Here is a 19,363-nt window from a genome sequence, read left to right on the forward strand (position 1 = left end):
AGAAGTGGGATTTACTGTTAAAGTAACAGGAGACAAAGTGGTCTTCAGTGTAGCCCAGGATGCCCTTTAGTGGGCCCTCAGATGCCTGCTTCACCACCTTCTTGATGCCATCATACTTGGCAGGTTTATCTAGGTGGCATGTCAGATCTATGATGGATACATTGGGGATAGGAACCCAGAAGGCCATGCCAGTGAGCTTCCCTTTCAGCTCTGGGATGAGCTTGGCCACAGCCTTGGCAATACCAGTGGATGCAGGTATGATGTTCTGGGCAGCCTAATGGCAATCATGCCACAGCTTTTCAGAGGGGCCATCCACAGTCTTCTGTATGACAATGATGGCATAGACTGTGGTCATGAGTCCTCCCATGATGCCAAAGTTGTCACTGATGAACTTGGCCAAGAAAGGCTAAGCAGCTGGTTGTGCAGGAAACATTGCTGACAATCTTGACTGAGTTGTCACACTTCTTGTTGTTCATACCCACTGACAGAAGGGGCAGAAATGATAACCCTTTTGGCCTCACCTTTCAAGTGGGCCCCGGCCTTCTCCATGGTGGAGAAGACACCAGTAGACTACTCCACGACCTACTCAGCATCAGCATCACCCCATTTGATGTTATTGGGATCTCGCTCCTGGAAGATGGTGATGGGTTTCCTGTTGATGACAAGCTTCACATTCTCAGACTTGATGGTGCCATTTAACTTGCCATGGGTAGAGTCATACTGGAGCATGTAGACTGTGTAGTTGAGGTCAATGAAGGGGTCATTGATGACAATGATACCCACTTTGCCAACTGCAGAGCAGAAGGCAGCCCTGGTAACTAGGCACTCAGTATGGCCAAATCTGTTCACTCCCATGTTCACTATCCTGTGGATGAGGCTCACACTGCATGAGAAGATTCGGCTGTCTCTGGAACAGAAAGGATCAGAGAGCCCTGATCCTCTCCTATGTGGAAAGCAGTTTTGAGTTGCTTTGGGGAAACCTGTTTATCAACTAATATGTCTAAGACAACTTATTGTGTAGAAGAGTTTTTGAAACACATTTTGAATGGTTAGCTATCATAGGATGGTTTATATTGTGTGAAATTTCTCAGTTCTGAACAATTTATTAGTCTTAGGTCATCAGCCTGACTCTAGTCAGCCAGACTCAGTGGATTCAAGAGAAAGGGGGAGCATGGTGAGGGAGGAAGTGAAAATTAAAGTATAAAAACTGGTTTCTGAGGGTGTTGCCATTCACCAGATGGGACACAAAGAATGACAAGTTTGTGAAGAAGATATCAAAGTTCATGTGGATATTTCTAGAGAACTAGAAATACCCATGGGACATCTGGAAGCATCCAGAGTTCAGCTAAGAGGTCAAGTGTATTGCATTGTGGTCATTTTGTAGAGAAGAAAATCCCCGAAGGACACAGAAAAGAAGCAGCCAAAGAGTAGGGGGAAAGTGAGAGAAACTACAGTGCCCTAGAATGAAGGAGAGGAAGTGTCATCAAAGGCACATTATACAGAAAAATCAAGTAAGAGAGACCAGGTTTTCATTAGTTGACAGCAAGGGGCAAGCATCAGTCTGCACTGCAGACCTGCAGACACAGTAGGGATACACATCCTGTGAGCATCATACCTTGTTAATGTGGCCTGGGGATCCCAGAGCTGGTTTTTTTGTTTTCGGTTTTTTTTTTCTTCTCTCCTGGTGCCTCCAACATTTGTAGCTGTTTCATGACTCAGCTGAGACCTTTCCATGCTCTGAAAGCAGAAGAGGAGGGAGAAGAGGGCGTGGGGTGCGATTCACAGCTCTGCAACTAAAGCCAGATCCTTCCCAGTGGTTCCTGATTCAGGCTGCTGGCTGGAACATCATTTTAAAAATGCTATCTCTGTGAACTGCTAGCTTGACCATAGGGCATTGTGGAATTTAAGCCTTACCTCCTAACAACAGTATTGGTAAGAAAGGGGTCCACATTTTAATATTTTATAGCCTTTAGTACTAGCCTTCATGTCAGACCATACCATTTGAACACAAACAATAACAACATCACAATCAAAGGGAAACACGCATGGCTTAATTCTCTGCTGGCTTTAAATGATCACAAATTACTTGTGAAAAGAAGGTACATGTAGTAGCAGAGGCTTCTACAAGGATGATAACCAACTTACTCCCAAAGTCTATTACTCTGAGATGGTCAAGTGTGTAAGAACTCAGCAGGTTAGACCTGTAGCACTTCTACATTAAAAGAAATAAATAAAAATAAAAAAACAAATAAAAACCCTCCTTCCAAACATAGGTTTACTTAAACAGGATTTACTTACGGGACAAGCATGTCATATCATATGACTCATGTCCTACCTACATTTTCCTGTTGGAACTTTTCTTGCTAACAGATGGTCTAATTTTGTGTTGGCTCATCCCCACAGTTTGATGGAGTTATAGCTTCAAATGGGCACCGGTTGGTTGCTGTATATTTAAATGTTCTTCAGGGCTGTGCCATCATCTTATTCCTCTTAGAAAATGTCTAATGACCTCATTACTTATGCATATATATCATATTTTACCTGGAGGCAAACAGAAGTCCCCAAATATCCAGAAGTACCAAACTATAAACTAAAGGGGAAAAAACCCTTTTACTATGTTTGGAGAATATTCTAAAACAGGTTCCCAAAAAAATATTGTCTGCCTGCTCTTAGAACTGGATGAGAAGCCAGCACAGGCTCAGTCCAAACCAAATTTGCCAGATAATCTAATGTCCAAGTAAAATCAGATTATTTTTACAAAATTAATTTGCAAAGCTGACATAACACACACAGGGAACCTAAAACCATAAAATAAGTAGTTATTATAAGCAAATAATTAGTCATAATAAAACATGTAGGTATTTTCCTTCCTAAGGATATAATTTTGCAAAGTAAAACATTCAACAAATATTTATTGAGCTCTCATATTGGGCCTTGTGCTGTCCATGGGCTCAGGTATCCTCCTTGTAATACATACTTATCTGTGAAATGGAAACCCTTATTAGCAAGGGTCATAGAAGAGAGGGCTTCAGAACACACATGAGAAACCAGAGAGCCTGCATTGAAATTCTGACTGTTCCTTAAAGTGCCATGTGACCTTGGGAAAGTCACTTAGTCCCTGCCCAGTTAACAGTGAGAAGGGATCTGCAGAAGGGTGAAGAAAGTTAATCAGGAAGAACAGATGATAGTAGCCCTAAGTACTCAAAGGTAGGGGCTGTTTTAGAGGCTACAAGCCACTGATATACTCTCTCAATATAGTGCTGCTTTGCTTGCTGAAGGTGTTCACATGATTCCATGTTATGACCTTGGTGACCCACTGACATTCACTAAAAGTCTGCATTGTCTGATGGGGTCCAACTTCTGCTGAAGTTGCAGCTTCTAAATCCACACCAGCTTCTTTTAAGAAGAGGTGAAACAGAGTCAGTGCTACATTGTTATTGTACAACCAGTGGATGGATGATATAGGTACAACATCCCAACAGGTTAGAAATAAAGGAGTCACCAAGATTGTGTCATCGTTTTAAGAGTCCATCAAGCTTGAAGATCAACCTTTCTGTTCCTTACAGTGAAGGTCCTGTGCTATACTCTTCCTTGTCGTGTTTCTGCATCACGGAGCTCTATTTATGTGAATTGCATTTGAATAACCTAATGGCAGCAGCTGGTTCTCGCTCTAGCTGTGAGATAGCAAAGTAATCAATTGAGGGATGCCTAAATTTTCACTCTAAAAGATAGCATCTTCAGGTTAGGGAGGAAAGGATCTATTTGGCTTGCAATTCCACATCATAGTCCATCATTGAAGGAAGTCAGGTCAGGAACTCCAACAGTTCAGGAACCTGGATGCAGGAGCTGATTCAGAGGCCATGTAGGGGTGCTGCTGACTGGTTTGCTCCTCATGGTTTACTCAACCTGCTTTCTTATGGAACCCAAAACTACCAGCCCAGAAATGGCACCACCCACAATAGGCTAGGACCTCCACCATAAATCACCAATTAAGAAAATGCCCTACAGGGGATTAGTTTGCAGCCGGATCATGTCTATGCATTTTCTCAGTTGAGGCTTCCTCCTCTCTGGTAACTCTACTTTGTGTCAAATTGACATCAAACTAACCAGTATAGGTAGGAAATAACCTGGTTTGATACTAAATGTGTAGAAAACACACTTAGCAGAAATTGAATTCCCATTTTAAGATGGAAGATGGGATATGTAAATATTACTTTTATTTGCCTGATGTAATTGTTTTCTCCAAGTCTTACTGCCTCCATCTGCTAACCTAGGCCTAGTCCTGGAAGCTTTTAGCCTCCATACAATCTAATCTAGGCCTAGAGTGTTTTCAGCTTCTGAGACTTACTGCTGAATAAGCTCACCCTTTATAGTTCTTTCTGAACTCTGGCTGGCTGGCTGGTTCAACTCAGCTGTTCTGGCTCAAACTCCTCTCCAAGCTGACTGATTCAATCTGATTTCTCTGCTTGCCTCTGCTCTGGTTTGTCTCAAACTACCTTTGGCAATTTGTTCTGAAAGGGTTAAAATTTTTCAAAACCTCCTAGCAGACTGAACAGAACCAAGAGTGCAGGTCAGCTTGGTTATGAGCTCTGTGTTTCAGGAACTTGGCTGACCACAAGATAGATGGCTGATTACGTACAGGCTCTTAGAGAATAGTCTATACAAAATGTTCTCCATGATGACTCTTCCTTGTATCCTGTCACAAATTGAATAATGGGCTGGGACTTTCCACAGGTGCTCTCCAATAACCTTCCTTCACTCCCCCTGGGTTGTGGTTTGCCCCCCGAGTTGTGGTTTCTGGCTTTAAATTCTGTCTCCAAAGCCCCGGGGTCAGACCCCATTGCCCCTGCGTGGGCTACAGGTCTTGACCTCAACATGTTGATTGAAATATACCTCTTGCTGATTGCATCAAGTTCAGTGTCTTGTGAGTTAATGGGTGGCCACAAATTCCCAAGACTTGGGTGAGGTCCTCCTTTACAGTTCTAAGGTTCTGACTCCTCCTCATTCTCTGGTTCTGTCTTCACCTGTGTCTAACTTGTTCTCTCTTCAACCTGTCCCTGTAAAACTCTCCTTGTAAAACTTTTTCCTTCCTCCTGCACTACTTTCTTGTCTCTTTCTTTTCTGGTCTCATGAGAGTCAGACATATCCTATTCTGTCACATCTTTCTCTGATTCATCACTTTGTCTGCCTCTCGATTAGACATCCTTTTCAATTATGGGTGCTTCCTTCTACAAACTAACTTTACTTCCATTGTGTGGTATTATAAGTGTGTACTAAGGGTGTGTCTGTATTCCAGCCAGAGGGATTAAAGGTGTGTGCAAAGGCTGAGCCACAACACAACTAGAAACAAATTTTTCCAGACAATACAATCTCGGGGTTCACAGTATGATCAAATATCCTGCAATGGGGTGTATCTATGAATGGAACTAGCCATAGAGCTGGGAACAAGCTATTTGGTTATAAATGTTGGTTCTGCACATACTTGCATTTCAAATGAGAAAGTTACTCAAGTTCTCTATGTTTTGTAAAGTATATACTTTTAAAACAGGTAACAAATGCTGGTTTGTTATAAGTAATACAGCACTGAAGGAGATGTTGTCTGCACTCCAGAGCTGACCCTGTGCCACAGCTCTTCATACCCAAATTCCTCCCAGGCTTGCAGGAGGGACAAGCCACAGTCAGAGACAGCAAGACCAGCTAACATCAGAGATATCCAGATGTCAAGAGGCAAGGGCAAGAACACAAGCAACAGAAACCAAGGCTACTTTGGCATCATCAGAAGCCAGTTCTCCCACCACAGGGAGCCCTGGATACCCCAGTGCACCAGAAAAGCAAGACTCTGATTTAAAGTCACATCTCATGGTGATTGCCAGGAGCCAAACCCAGGAAATTACCCCCTGTTCTGGAAAACCAAGTCACTTAAAGTACCATGTTAAGAAAGGACGTTCCCAGTCTCAGGCCCTAGGAACTTGAAGAACATCTGTTATTTCCCAGAAGCCACTTATGATAGTAGGATGGTCTTAGGCGATGAGGATATGATAGTGGGATAGCCTTAAGCAATGATCCTTGCCTAAACTTCCCATTTTGCTATGTCTTTATAACCTGCAACCTGAAATTAAAATTTGAGAGCTTGATCAAACCCTTCAAACTTGCCCTCCTTCTTCTTGTCTCTTGTCCCTTCATTCTTTCACCCCACCCCCTCCCTATGTCCTCATTGAATTCCCCTCGGGCTGGAGCAGATGATGATGATAACTTTAAGGACAATAACTAACTCCCTTAAAGAAATACAGGAGAACACAGGTAAACAGCTAGAAGCCCTTAAAGAAGAAATACAAAAATCCTTTAAAGAATTACAGGAAAACACAACCAAACAGGTGAAGGAATTGAATAAAACAATCCTGGAACTAAAAATAGAAATAGAATCAATAAAGAAATCACAAAGGGAGACTACCCTGGAGATAGAAAACCTAGGAAAAAGATCGGGAATCATAGACACAAGCATCACCAACAGAATACAAGAGATAAAGAATCTCAGGTACAGAAACTACACCCTAGAAAAAGCAAGAATGCAATCTTCTTTCAACAAACCTAAAAGAAGATAGCCACACAAACGTAATTCCACCTCTAACAACAAAAATAACAGAAAGCCACAATCTCTATTCCTTAATATCTTTAACATCAATGGACTCAATTCCCCAATAAAAAGACATAGAATAACAGACTGGATACATAAACAGGAGCCAACCTTTTTCTGTATACAGGAAATGCACCTCAGTGTCAAAGACAGACACTATCTCAGAGTAAAAGACTGGAAAACAATTTTCCAAGCAAATGGTCCTAAGGAACAAGCTGGAGTAGCCATTCTAATATAGAATAAAATCGACTTTCAACCAAAAGTTATCAAGATAGGAAAGAGTACTTCATACTCAACAAAGGAAAAATCTACCAAGAAGAATTCTCAATTCTGAACATCTATGCTCCAAATACTAGGGCACCCACATTCATAAAAGAAACTTTACTAAAGCTCAAAGCACACATTGTACCTCACACAATAATAGTGAAAGACTTCAACATTTCACTTTGCACAATGGACAGATCATGGAAATATAAACTAAACAGAGACACAGTCAAACTAACAGAAGTTATGAACCAAATGGATTTAACAGATATCTATAGAACATTTCATCCTAAAACAAATGAATATACCTTCTTCTCAGTACCTCATGGTACCTTCTCCAAAACTGACCATATAATCGGTCACAAAACTGTCCTCAATTATTCAAGTAGATTGAATTAATCCCATGTATCCTATCAGGTCACCACAGACTAAGGCTGGTCTTCAATAACAACAAAAACAACAGAAAGATGCCAGGCGGTGGTGGCGCACGCCTTTAATCCCAGCACTTGGGAGGCAGAGGCAGGCGGATTTCTGAGTTCGAGGCCAGCCTGGTCTACAGAGTGAGTTCCAGGACAGCCAGGACTACACAGAGAAACCCTGTCTCGAAAAACAAACAAACAAACAAACAAAAAACAACAACAGAAAGCCCACATACACATAGAAGCTGAACAACGCCATACTCAATGATGACTTGGTCAAGGAAGAAAGAAAAAAAGAAATTAAAGACTTTTTAGAATTTAATGAAAATGAAGGCACAACATACCCAAACTTATGGGATACAATGAAAGCATTGCTAAGAGGAAAACTCATAGCTCTGAGTGCCTCCAAAAAGAAACAGGAGAGAGCATACACTAGTAGCTTAACAGCACACCTGAAAGCTCTAGAACAAAAAGAAGCAAATACACCCAAGAGGAGTAGATGACAGGAAATAATCAAACTCAGGGTTGAAATCAACCAAGTAGAAACAAAAAAGAACTATACAAAGAATCAATAAAACCAAGAGCTTTTTTTTTTTTTTTTGAGAAAATCTTCCCTTCCTTCTTTCCTTCCTTCTTTCCTTCCTTCTTTCTTTCCTTCCTTCCTTCCTTCCTTCCTTCCTTCCTTCCTTCCTTCCTTCCTTCCTTTTGCTTCTTCTTTCTTTTTTTCTTTCTTTTGTTCATCCTTTTTTTTTTTTATCAAATATAGTCTAACAGGAGTTAGACTCTAGCATGAGGCAAAAGATCATTGAGTGTTTTCTTGATGATTTACTAATGCAAGCGCCATCCATGAACAGCTAGAATAAGAAATCAGTCTGCACAAGATAGTAATTCTATTCCTTCATGACCTCTTCTTCAATGCTTGCCTCCAAATTAATGTTTGATTTCCTGTCCTGACTACCATCCATAATGCACTATAAGATATAAGATGAAATAAACTCTTTCCTCTCCAAAAAAGTCCCCAGAGTCTGCAGCAGTCTCAACAATATTAAAAGTCCACAGTTTAAAGTCTCTTCTGAGATTCATGCAGTCTCTTAATTGTCATCCCTTAAGAAATGAAAATAAAAAAGCAGATCACATACCTCCAACATCACATAGGATATATATTACCATTTCAAAACATCATGAGATGATAATGTAATACTGGACCAATGCAAGCTATAAAACCAGCTGGGCAAACTCTGAATTCTGCATCTCAATGCCTGATATCAAATCACTCTTCAGATCTCGAGCTCCTTTTATCTTTGTTAACTGCAACAAACATTTTTCTCTTGGGCTGATGTCACTCCATGTTAGCTTTCCTCTGCAGGTATCCCATGGCTCTGGCATCTCTAACATCTTGGGGTATCCAAGGCTACTTCAACTTGTTCCAATGTTTGGGATCCACACATGATCTTCTGGGCTCCTCCAAAGGGCTTGTGTCACTTCTCCCTCTACCCTCTACCCTATGTAGGACTCTAGGCTCTCATTGACTCCACTCCATTGCTGGTACTGTTCTTGGTGATCATCCCAAGGTACTGACATCTTCTATTCACTAGAGTCTTCCACTGTAACTACACTTCACCAATAGCCTCTCATAGGCTATCCTCATGGTGCCAAGCCTCAACTTCACGTGACCACCTCAATCCTGGGCTGTCACCTGCAATTGAGGCTGTGCCTTTATCAGTGGCCTTCCCTGGCCTCTCACAGTGTCAAGCCTCAGCTGCTCTCCATGACCTCTTCATGCCTTCAAAACCAGTACCACCTGGGTGATTCTTACATACTACCAAGTCCAGTTGCAGCATGAGTTACTACTTTGGCTACTTCTGGAACATAGTTTCTATGTGCTCTCAAAAAACACTTCCATGAAGATTTCACCTCAATATCTTGTTTCTTCTTAATCTTAGCTCCAAGTAACCAGCATCAATTGTCTCAGTAGTCCTTTCTATTCCCGTCTCTAAAGTCAGAGCCACGTGGCCAAAGCTGCCAAGTTTGCCTGCTTGTTAGAGCTGGAACATGTCCCTTGTTCTATTACCAGCCTTTTGTTTTCCAAATTTCTCACTACCTAAGCTTAGCTATCCTAGAACTTGCTCTGTAGATTGACCTTGAACTCAGAGATCTGCATGTCTCTGACTCCTGACTCCTTGGATTAAAGGCATGTACCACCATACACGGACTTAAGCTTTTCTTTATTTGGCACTTTGTGCCAGGCTGACCTTGAACTCAGAGATCTGCTTGCCTCTGACTCCTGGGATTAAAGGTGTGTACCACCATGTCTGGACCTAAGCTATGCATAGTAGATATTAATCAAGTTGAAAACCTAGAATAGCCATCACAATCCATTCCTTGTCAATTTGAAACATAATCATCTCTCCTTATGTACAAATGAAAACAATAACCAGGTCATAATTATACCTAACATGATATAGCTCTGCCTTGTACAACTGCAAATATATGAGTCTAGCTAGGAGGGATCTTACCTTGAGATCACCACTTCCTTATTTCCGTTTGATATCGATGAACCCAGGATTTAGCTTCATTCTACTTCCTGGTGTCCTTTACTCTTTGAACCATAGATTTTGTATTTTCTCCTTTTAAGCTTTCTATGCTTGATCAAAACACTCTTCATAAGAGAAAACCAGAGGACAAAGTCTATGCTGGGTGTTTTTTGAGACTTCTTTGTCAATGCAATTATTATAAATTAATATAAATCTCTTTACTTTAGCCTTAGGAAAATTCTTCAGACAAGGGGAAAAAGCAGAAACATTCTTCACCAAAACATAAGAATTATCTCCAGACCTCAAATCAACCTCAGCACCAATCTTCCCCATTCCTACTAGGATGACCCATTAAGTCCTACTTAAAGCATTCCATGGATCTCCAAATCCAAAGTCCCAAAGTCCCAAAATCTATATTCCTCCAAAATCTACATTCCTCCAAACAAAAACCTGGTCAGCCATATCACAGTAATACCCTGGTCCCTTGTCCCAACTTCTGTTTTAGTGAGGGTTTCCATTGCTGTGAAGAGACACTATGACTAAGGCAATTCTTATAAAGGAAAACATTTAATTGGGGCTGGCTTACAGGTTCAGAGGTTCAGTCTATTATCATCATAGTGGAAAGATGGCAGCATTCAGGCAGGCATGGTGCTGGAGGAGCTGAGAGTTCTACATTTTGATCCAAAGGCCAACAAAAGAAGACTTGGCTTCCAGGCAGCTAGGAAGAAGGTCTCAAAGCCCAGCCCCACACTGACACACACCCTCTACCAAGGCCACACCTCCTAATAGTGCCCTTCCCTGGGCCAGGCATATTTAAACCACCACACCAGTCAAGACCCAAAATTGCTTTTAACATTTAGCATCTAAAAAATCACAATGTTAAATGTGCTTCAAGATGGAGTTGTAATTGAAGGTCACAAAATATGAAGAGTGAATTGGAAATGGTTTAAGAAAAGCCTTTCTTTTTCTTATAGTTACCCCACCTACCACACAGTAGGAGCTTCATCTTGCTTTTTATAATTATCCCACCTACTATACAGTGGGAATCTCATCCTGCTTTTCTGATCCCTTCTAATTCTGGGAATCTGTAAGTAGCTAACGCCCACTGGGAGGAGGAAGAGGTGCTTACATCTGTCATCATTTTGTCCAAAGCAGATCAGGCACTGAGAGCTACATAAGACTGGCTGTATCTTTTCCCCCAAGGAATTTAGAATAGAGGTTCTAATCTAGAGTAAAGAGAATATTTAGAATAGAATATTTAGAATAAGCAGATTTAGATGAACTAGAATACATTTAATAAAAGGCTACGACTATCAGACTGCTAAGTCTCACTCTTGGAGTTTCTAATTCAGTTTTGTCTGGAATGGGATCTTGGGGTTATTTAACAAAAAATAGTTCTCACAATTATTTCAGAAGTTGATCTATAAGCAATTTATACTAGTTCAGGGTTTCTGGAGTTAGCAAAAAATTTTATGAAAAATTCAGTTACATTTGAATTTCAAATAAAATAAAACAATTCAGCTTAGAAATGGAGACCCTTCCTGTGATCATGGCAGGAAGGAGAATGAACTGCAAAGAGGTAAAAATGCAAATCAGGTCAGACTGACTTCTTCAACCTGGACCAAGACTTTGGGAAGTCTGGTCCCAGGTAGTTTATTCCCAACTAATTTAAACACAGTATAATCTTAAAAGAAACTTTCCTGGTGTAATACAATCTGTGGTGCACAAGGAATCATAATTATATTGAAACTCACTTCCTCCAAGAAGATGGGTTCTAGAGATAGGCTTCCTGTACTAGTTTAAGGGTATAGGGGTCTTGATCATACAGATAGCAGAGGTCATCTGGGCTATTAGCCACTTCTGGCTCTGGTTGTAGGAGCTTGGGGAGCCCCTGACTCTAAAGGTTATTTAGATTACTAGCCACCGTCACTCCTGGTCGTAGGATCTTGGTATGGCCTGGTTCAACAGATAGATAGATCATCAGACTCTTAATCATCTCCAATTCTCAGCCCTTTGGATGAAAGAACATGTTTCACATCTATTTCTTTGAGAGGACAACCATGGTTGCTCAACATTGTTAGTTTTCCCTAGATATCTGTGGGCTCAAAGACCTTCATGCTGTGTTCCCAACAACAACTAGGTATATTCTGTATAATATCTGGGACCATTTGGACATATATAATAAAAAAAAAAATAATGTGTTTATCTGAAATTCCATTTTAAGGACACATCTTTTATGCTTTCCGACAACAAACTTTCCGCTTCTTGCTTGCTGTGGTGAACCCTTTGTTTTACTTGTCCTCTGCTCCAACCTGCCAATTTCTGTTGAAATCCTGACCCCCACCCCCATCCCACCCCCACCCCACCCCCACCCACCCCCACCCACCCCCACCCCACCCCCATTCAATGGTTTGAGAAAGTGGCTTGGAAGGATGATTGGAACATTAAGAGAAGAGGCTTTGTGCGTGGGACACTGTGCTTGTAAGAGACCTTCAAACTCCTGTACCTCGTTACTGTGTGAAAATCAAGACAAGCACCATCGCAAGCCAGGAAACAAGTCCTTACTTGAAACCAAGTTGGCTTTGCAATGATTGTGAACATCCAAGCCTTTAGAACTGTGAGTTATACACTTCTGTTGTTTATAAGCCACCCAGTCCATGACATATTATCACAGTGGTCTAAACTAAGACATCACTATAACACGTTATTCAAGGGTTCAAAACTTCATGACAGTTTAGAATTCTGATGGTCGGAAGTCTAAAAGGTATTCATAAGGCAGCCTTCTGTTTAGAAACCATTTTTCATTTCCAAAGCTAGCTGGACAGTGACTGCTTTCTTTTTGGATCTCGGCTCCTATCACAACCATGCCCTAGTCGCTTCCCTTTTCCTGCCTTCCTTCATTAAAGACTCTTGCAATTATAAGAGACTTGCTCACAGATAATCCAGGATAGTTCATGCACCTCAAAATTTCAATTAATCACAGCTACACAACATTTGCTACATTAAATGCCATATTCATCATTCTCAGAGATCAGGATGTGATCTTTTAAAGGTCATTAGACTGCCTGCCTTACAATTCTCTTCATATTATGTGCATTATTGTCAGCTAACCCCATGTCTTAGTCACTTTTCTATTGCTGTAAAGAGATACCATGACCAAGGTAGCTCTTATGAAAGAAAGCATTTAATTGGGGGCTTCCTTACACTTGCAGAGGCTTAAATTATTATTATCATGGTATGGAGCATGGTGGTATGCTGGCAAGAGCAGTAGCTGAGTAGCTGAGAGCTTTAGAGCCTGATCTATTGAGAGAGAGAGAGAGAGAGAGAGAGAGAGAGAGAGAGAGAGAGAGAGAGACTGGACTTTTAGTTGGCATCTGAAACCTCAAAGTCCTCCCCCTAGTGACACACTTCCTCCAACAAGGCCACACCCACTCCAACAAGGCCACACCTCCTACTACTTATAATCTTTTCACACTCCTTCACTTGTAAGCCTTCACAATTCTTCCACTCCCTGATGACTAAGCTTTCAAATATATGGACCTAATTTCGGCCATTCAAAACCACTTACTCAAACCACCACACCCCACAATAAAATTTTAAACTATGATCATATTTGTAGAAATGTAATGATTGACATTAAATTAAACATTAAAGTTTAATAACAGCAACATTTAATAAAAATTATCTTCTCTGGGGATAGTGGCTCATGTCTATAACCCCAGTATATGAGAGACTGAGGCAGGGGGCTTGTCATGAGTTGGTAGCTATTCTGAGCTACTCATATCCTGGATGACAGTGAGCTTCAGGTTAGCCTGAATTATGATGTCAAACTGTGTCACAAAACAAAACAAAACAGCTTTTTTCCTACTACCAAGTTGCCTGACAGGAAAGAATAGACTGTGTCTATAAAAGTCTTTATTTCAGAAAGAAAGAAAAATCACACGGGTTGGGACGAGGGTGCAATGAATTGAGCTTTTGCTGTGGAAGTGCAAGGACCCAAGTTTGGATTTCCAGAACCCATATTAAGCAGAACTGCTCATGTCTGCAATGCCTGAACGCATGGAGAGATAGGAGGCAGAAATGAGAGAAGACCTAAAAGCTCAAGGGTCAGCTAGCCTGGGATACAGAGGGACAAATAACAACAGAGCACATTTCAAAAAACCAGAAGGCAGGAGTGACATGCGTAGTTGTCCTCTGACCTCCACATGTGCTGTGGCATGCATTCTCATACACATGCACACAAAGGTTAAAAAGAAATTACTGAGCACTTGTTGTGAGAGGCCAAATAGTCGAATGAATGACTAGCTTACTCAATAGTATGTGAAACTGCTCTACAAACTTGGATCTGTTGTCAAAGAGCTCAAAGAGCCTGTGTCCTGCAGTGTGCTGGCTATCTTGAAACTAATGAACTAAGTGTGTGTGGACACAAATCCTGTCCCCTGGTCATAAAGCCTATCTTGCTTTGGTCTTTGCAAACTCCTCTACTTGAAACACCTTTTAAAGTCACCACGGTTTAGAATCCCACTAAACAGTCATGTCTTCAGACAGCACTGATCAGTGTGTGAAACTATTAATTTGTTTAGGATTTTATTGTCTCTTGCAGAGAGACTCAAAATTTTCTGAACTTAGGGAATTTTCTATTCCTTATTCTAGCAGAGATTTCTTTTCTTCTCTTTCTCCTTTTTCTTTTTAGGACAGGGCTGCACCTTGCAGTGTACGATGGCCTGGAATTCAATACATAGACTAGGCAGGTCTTGAACTCACAAAGATCCACTGGCCTCTGCCTTCCTGGTACTGGGATTAAAGCCTTGTGCAATTGTGCTCATTCTTAAAACAACAAAAACTCAGGTATTTAGTAAGTACATACATTCTGGAAGTTTTACAACTGGAGACTACAATGTATCACTGGGAGGGGAAAAAAAGCAGGGAAAAGAAACCCAGGAGGGTCAACCTGGGCACAGCTAGTGACTTCTAAAGCAAAAGGAAACATAGTAACATGCAAGCCTTTTCTTTGTATTTCCTCCTCCACCAGACATTGCTTTAGCTTTTTTTTTTTCTACACATATCAACTCATCTTTATTCCTCCTAGGTTGCAGCTTTATATAACAAAGCATATCCTTAAGGTTTTTATTGTTTCGAAACACTGTGACCAAAAAGTTGGGGAGGAAAGGGTTTATTAGCCTTACACTTCTGTATCACTGTTCACCATCAAAGGGAGTCAGGACAGGAACTCAGGCTGGGCAGGAACTAGAGGCAGGAACTGATGCACAGGTCACCAAGGTAGCCAGAGCCTAGATGACAAGCTATGTGTGTTACAGAGGGCAGAGCTGGAGAAGTGACTCAAGCTCTTGGACATTGAGTTATTTATACAGTTAGAATTTGGCTTTGCCTGGTTCAGGGTGCTGCTTACTGGCTTGCTCTTCATGGCTTGTTTACTTTTCTTTCTTTCTTTCTTTCTTTCTTTCTTTCTTTCTTTCTTTCTTTCTTTCATTTTTTTTTTCGAGACAGGGTTTCTCTGTGTAGCCCTGGCTGTCCTGGAACTCACTCTGTAGACCAGGCTGGCCTCGAACTCAGAAATCCACCTGCCTCTGCCTCCCAAGTGCTGGGATTAAAGGCATCGCCACCACTGCCCAGCCACTTTGCTTTCTTATAGAACCCAAGACCACTAGCCCAGGGATGGCACCACCTACAATAATAGGCTAGGCCCTCCTCTCCATTACTAGGCAATTAAGAAATGCCTTATATCTGGATCTTATGGAGGCATCTTCTCAATTGAGATTCCCTCCTTTGAGATAACTTTAATTTGTTTGTCAAGTTGACACAAGACTAGCCAGCACAATCGACCCCTTGTCAATCTGACACACAAACACATCACTATTAAGCCACGTTCCTTTCTTATTCATCCCCAAGACCTCATATTAAAAACATGGATAAATTTCAAAGTCTCACTGTCTTTACAAATTCAAGCACATTAAAATGCCAGTTTCTTTAAAATATTCAATCTCTTTTAAAATTGAAAACCGCTTTTAAAAGTTCAAGGTCAATCTGTAAAAATCAAAATTAAATCAAATGCCTTCTTCAAGAGGGAAGAACCAGGGCACAGTTAATCTTATTAATCAACACTAATTTCTTATCTTTAGCTAACCAGCATCAATTGTCCTAGTTATACAAAGGTATAACTTTCAATGGTACTGGTCTCTTGTTAATCTCAGCCAATTAAGACAATAGAATCTTAATTCAAAATTGCAAACAGCCCGGACAGAGTCTTTAAACTTCCCTCTGAAACTCCATAAACTTCTCCATCTTCTGCACTACTCTCAACATTCTTATCTGCCAAGCTCCAAAAGAACATTCCACTGAGCTCTCAACACTCAATGGCTTTTCTAGCACAAGGTTCCAAAGTCCTTCCACAATCCTCCAAAAAAACAAGGTCAGGTCTGTCACAGTAATACCCCATTATGCTGATACCAATTGGACTTTCTTAGGGTTTCTATTGCTGTGATGAAACACCATGACCCAAAAGCAAGTTCGGAAACAAAGGGTTTATTTAACATATACTTCCATATGGCTGTTCATGACCAAAGGAAATTAAAATAGAAACTCAAACAGGAGCCTGGAAGCAGGAGCTGATGCAGAGGCCATGGAGGGATGCTGCTTACTGGCTTACTACCTATGGCTTGCTCAGTCTGCTCTCTTATAGAACTCAGAACCATCAGTCCAGGGATGGCACCACTCACATACATTGGGCCCCCTTCATTAATAACTAATTAAGAAAATGCTTACAGCTGGATGTTACAGAGGCATCTTCTCAGTTGAAGTTCCCTCCTTTCAGAAAGCTCTAGTTTGTGTATCAAGTTGACATAAAACTAGCCAGCACACTAAATAACCTGTCCAGAATCACAGAAACAGTCAAAGGCTAATTCCAATCCAAACAATTTAGAGTTCTTGCTTTTAATTACTTAATATTATAAACCCATCCCCCCACCAAAGGAGTGTTAATTCTTACATCATCACCAGAGTTTCTGTGCAATAGATGAGGGGGGCTGCTTCTTCCTGGAGTACAGACAAGTGTTGAATGCTCGCGGGCACTTCAGAACTCTGAAAGGCACGATTAATGTTATTAGTGTTCTTATAGTAAGTGTGCCTTCTAATTTTTTGGTAAATGAGCAAAGACAGTAGGGTTGGGCATCGTGACTCCCTATTCAGCAGCTGTTGGTCTCTTCCTGCTGCCCGAGCAAAAGAATATCAGTCAGCTGTATTTCTACACCAGCATCAGCCTTCTTGAACACCCACTGACACTGAGAACACAACATACTGATTATAGCTGGTTGCCAGTCTTCTGGACTCAGCCATGGCTGTTAGGAACGGTTTGAATCAGATTTTCTGGTGTTATGAGCCTCAGTGAACTCCACATTAGGCCATCTTAAACTTTTCCCACTCTTGCCCCCTTTTCATCTAAGAAGCTTTTATATAGACCTAAGTATGCAGGTATGTAAAATAGGCATGCAAATAAAACATATAACATAGTTTGAGGAAGCTTATTTATTTATTTATTTAGGTTCTTTGAGACAGGGTTTCTCTGTGTAGCCCTGGCTGTCCTGGAACTCACTTTGTAGACCAGGCTGGCCTCAAACTCAGAGATCTGCCTGCCTCTGCAACCCAAGTGCTGAGATTAGAGAGTGCCACCACCACCTGGCTATTGTTCTCATCTTTTAAAAAAAATAAGTAAACAAATAAACTCATTTTCTTTTCTTTCTTTCTTTCTTTCTTTCTTTTTCTTTTGTTTGTTTTTCGAGACAGGGTTTCTCTGTGTAGCCCTGGCTGTCCTGGAACTCACTCTGTAGACCAGGCTGGCCTTGAACTCAGAAATCTGCCTGCCTCTGCCTCCCAAGTGCTGGGATTAAAGGCGTGCGCCACCACTGCCCGGCATAATAAACCCATTTTCAATGATAAGGATAAAAGTAAGTTTGCATGCTATTAAAATGGAGGTACATGTGTATGAGTGCACGTCTATGTGTTTATGATGTATGTGTGGTATCCTCAGAGGCCAAAAGAGTGGTTAGGATCCCAAGATGCTGGAGTTATAGTTGTGCAGGACCCCATGTGAGTACTGTGTTTGATAACTCAGGTCCTCTGGAACCAACTGTTCTTAACTCTAAGCTACGTCTCCCGCCCATAAACCAAACATTTTAGCACGATATAATTCAAGGGTATACTGATTTAGTACACGCTGAGGAGTGATGGTAGAAAAACATTAAATTCTTTGTTTTCCATAATTAAACCATTATGTTTCTGAGAGAAAAGCAATCCAGAAAAATAGAAGATGCATGCTCATGGTCACTTATTAAGCTGCTTGGAAGGCACTATCCTGTGATGTCTTCTCTGGTTTTGGAGCATCTGATTTTCTCTTAAGTGAGCTTTTCCTGTCTTTATGTTTTGTGAACTGAGGGGTCAACCTGAAAAGCAGCTGGGGCAGCAGAGAGTGGTGAGGGCAGATGCAGCTGCCCAGTCTGTCAGCCAAGGGGAGACAATGGCAAGGCTCAGCAGCTGAACAGTTCAAAAGCAGCCCTGACTGGAAGAATGGCAGCGCAGTAAAAGGACAGCTGGAGAGAACAGAGAGCAAGACCAGAAACGACAGTTCTGACAACTGGAAAGTTTCAGAGTTGTTAAATCTTAGGGGCCAAGGTCTTAGACCCTGGGTCAAGAGCCGTGGCATTGTTGCTGCAAATCTCAATCACTAGGTCAGCTTGGAAGCTGCTAGTTAGCCATAGCCAAGAACTGGAGAAATCCCTGCTTCCTAATCCCATGCAAGAGCTGTTACAACTTTGTAGGGACAGGTGGATCTGTTTGTTCCAGTGATACACAGTGAGATTATGTAATTAAAATAAAATTTAAAGATAACAACAAAAAAGGAGGAACACGGGGCCTAGGCACCACCTGCTGGACCACCTCCTGCTGCCTCTCTGTTGTCCAAGCTGCCAAATACCATCTCTGGATGTGGGTGGACCACAACACCAGCTAGGAGATGGAGGACAAGTCTCCGTCTGTAAAAATAAGCCTGTCGATTTAAAGTGAGATACAAGCAGTAAACGAGGTTTCAGTCAGTGAAGTTACACTTCATTTCTTTTTCTGTCCTCAGATCCCATGTGAACCACTTCTGTCTGTCACATCCTCCCAGCCTTTTTGGTCCTCACCATCCGTCCCAAGCCCTTGCAAAGATTCTCCACCGACTCGCACCACCCTTCCAGTTTTCTCTGACAAAAGTCATCATCCTCTGTAGACTGTCTCTGTGGTGAAGTTCCAAGGAATCCGGATACTTAGGTCAGCCTGGAAGATGGTAGACATCCAGAGCCAAGAGCTGGGGAAATCTTTGCTTCCTACCCTCAAAGCAAGAAACTTTTACGACTTGTAGGGATAGGTTAAGTCTCTGCTGAGTTCAGTCGGAGATAGAGTGAGATTCTGTCTCAATAAAAAAGTAGGAACAGGACTGCGTGCAGATGCTAATCCCTGCT

General features: G+C 41.4%; 1 protein-coding gene across 1 annotated transcript; it reads right to left on the reverse strand.

The window, feature by feature from the left end:
• Positions 1-437: 437 nt before the first annotated feature.
• On the reverse strand, positions 438-19,154 carry LOC143441969 (glyceraldehyde-3-phosphate dehydrogenase-like). Its single transcript, XM_076932293.1, has 3 exons — positions 19,046-19,154; positions 1,616-1,737; positions 438-907 (listed from the first exon to the last, which is right to left on the reverse strand). Exons 1-3 carry the CDS (start codon positions 19,046-19,048, stop codon positions 583-585), a joined length of 450 nt encoding a protein of 149 aa, XP_076788408.1. The 5' UTR covers positions 19,049-19,154; the 3' UTR covers positions 438-582.
• Positions 19,155-19,363: the final 209 nt, after the last annotated feature.

Source organism: Arvicanthis niloticus, chromosome 4 (genome assembly GCF_011762505.2).
Source record: "Arvicanthis niloticus isolate mArvNil1 chromosome 4, mArvNil1.pat.X, whole genome shotgun sequence".
Classification (NCBI taxonomy): domain Eukaryota; kingdom Metazoa; phylum Chordata; class Mammalia; order Rodentia; family Muridae; genus Arvicanthis; species Arvicanthis niloticus.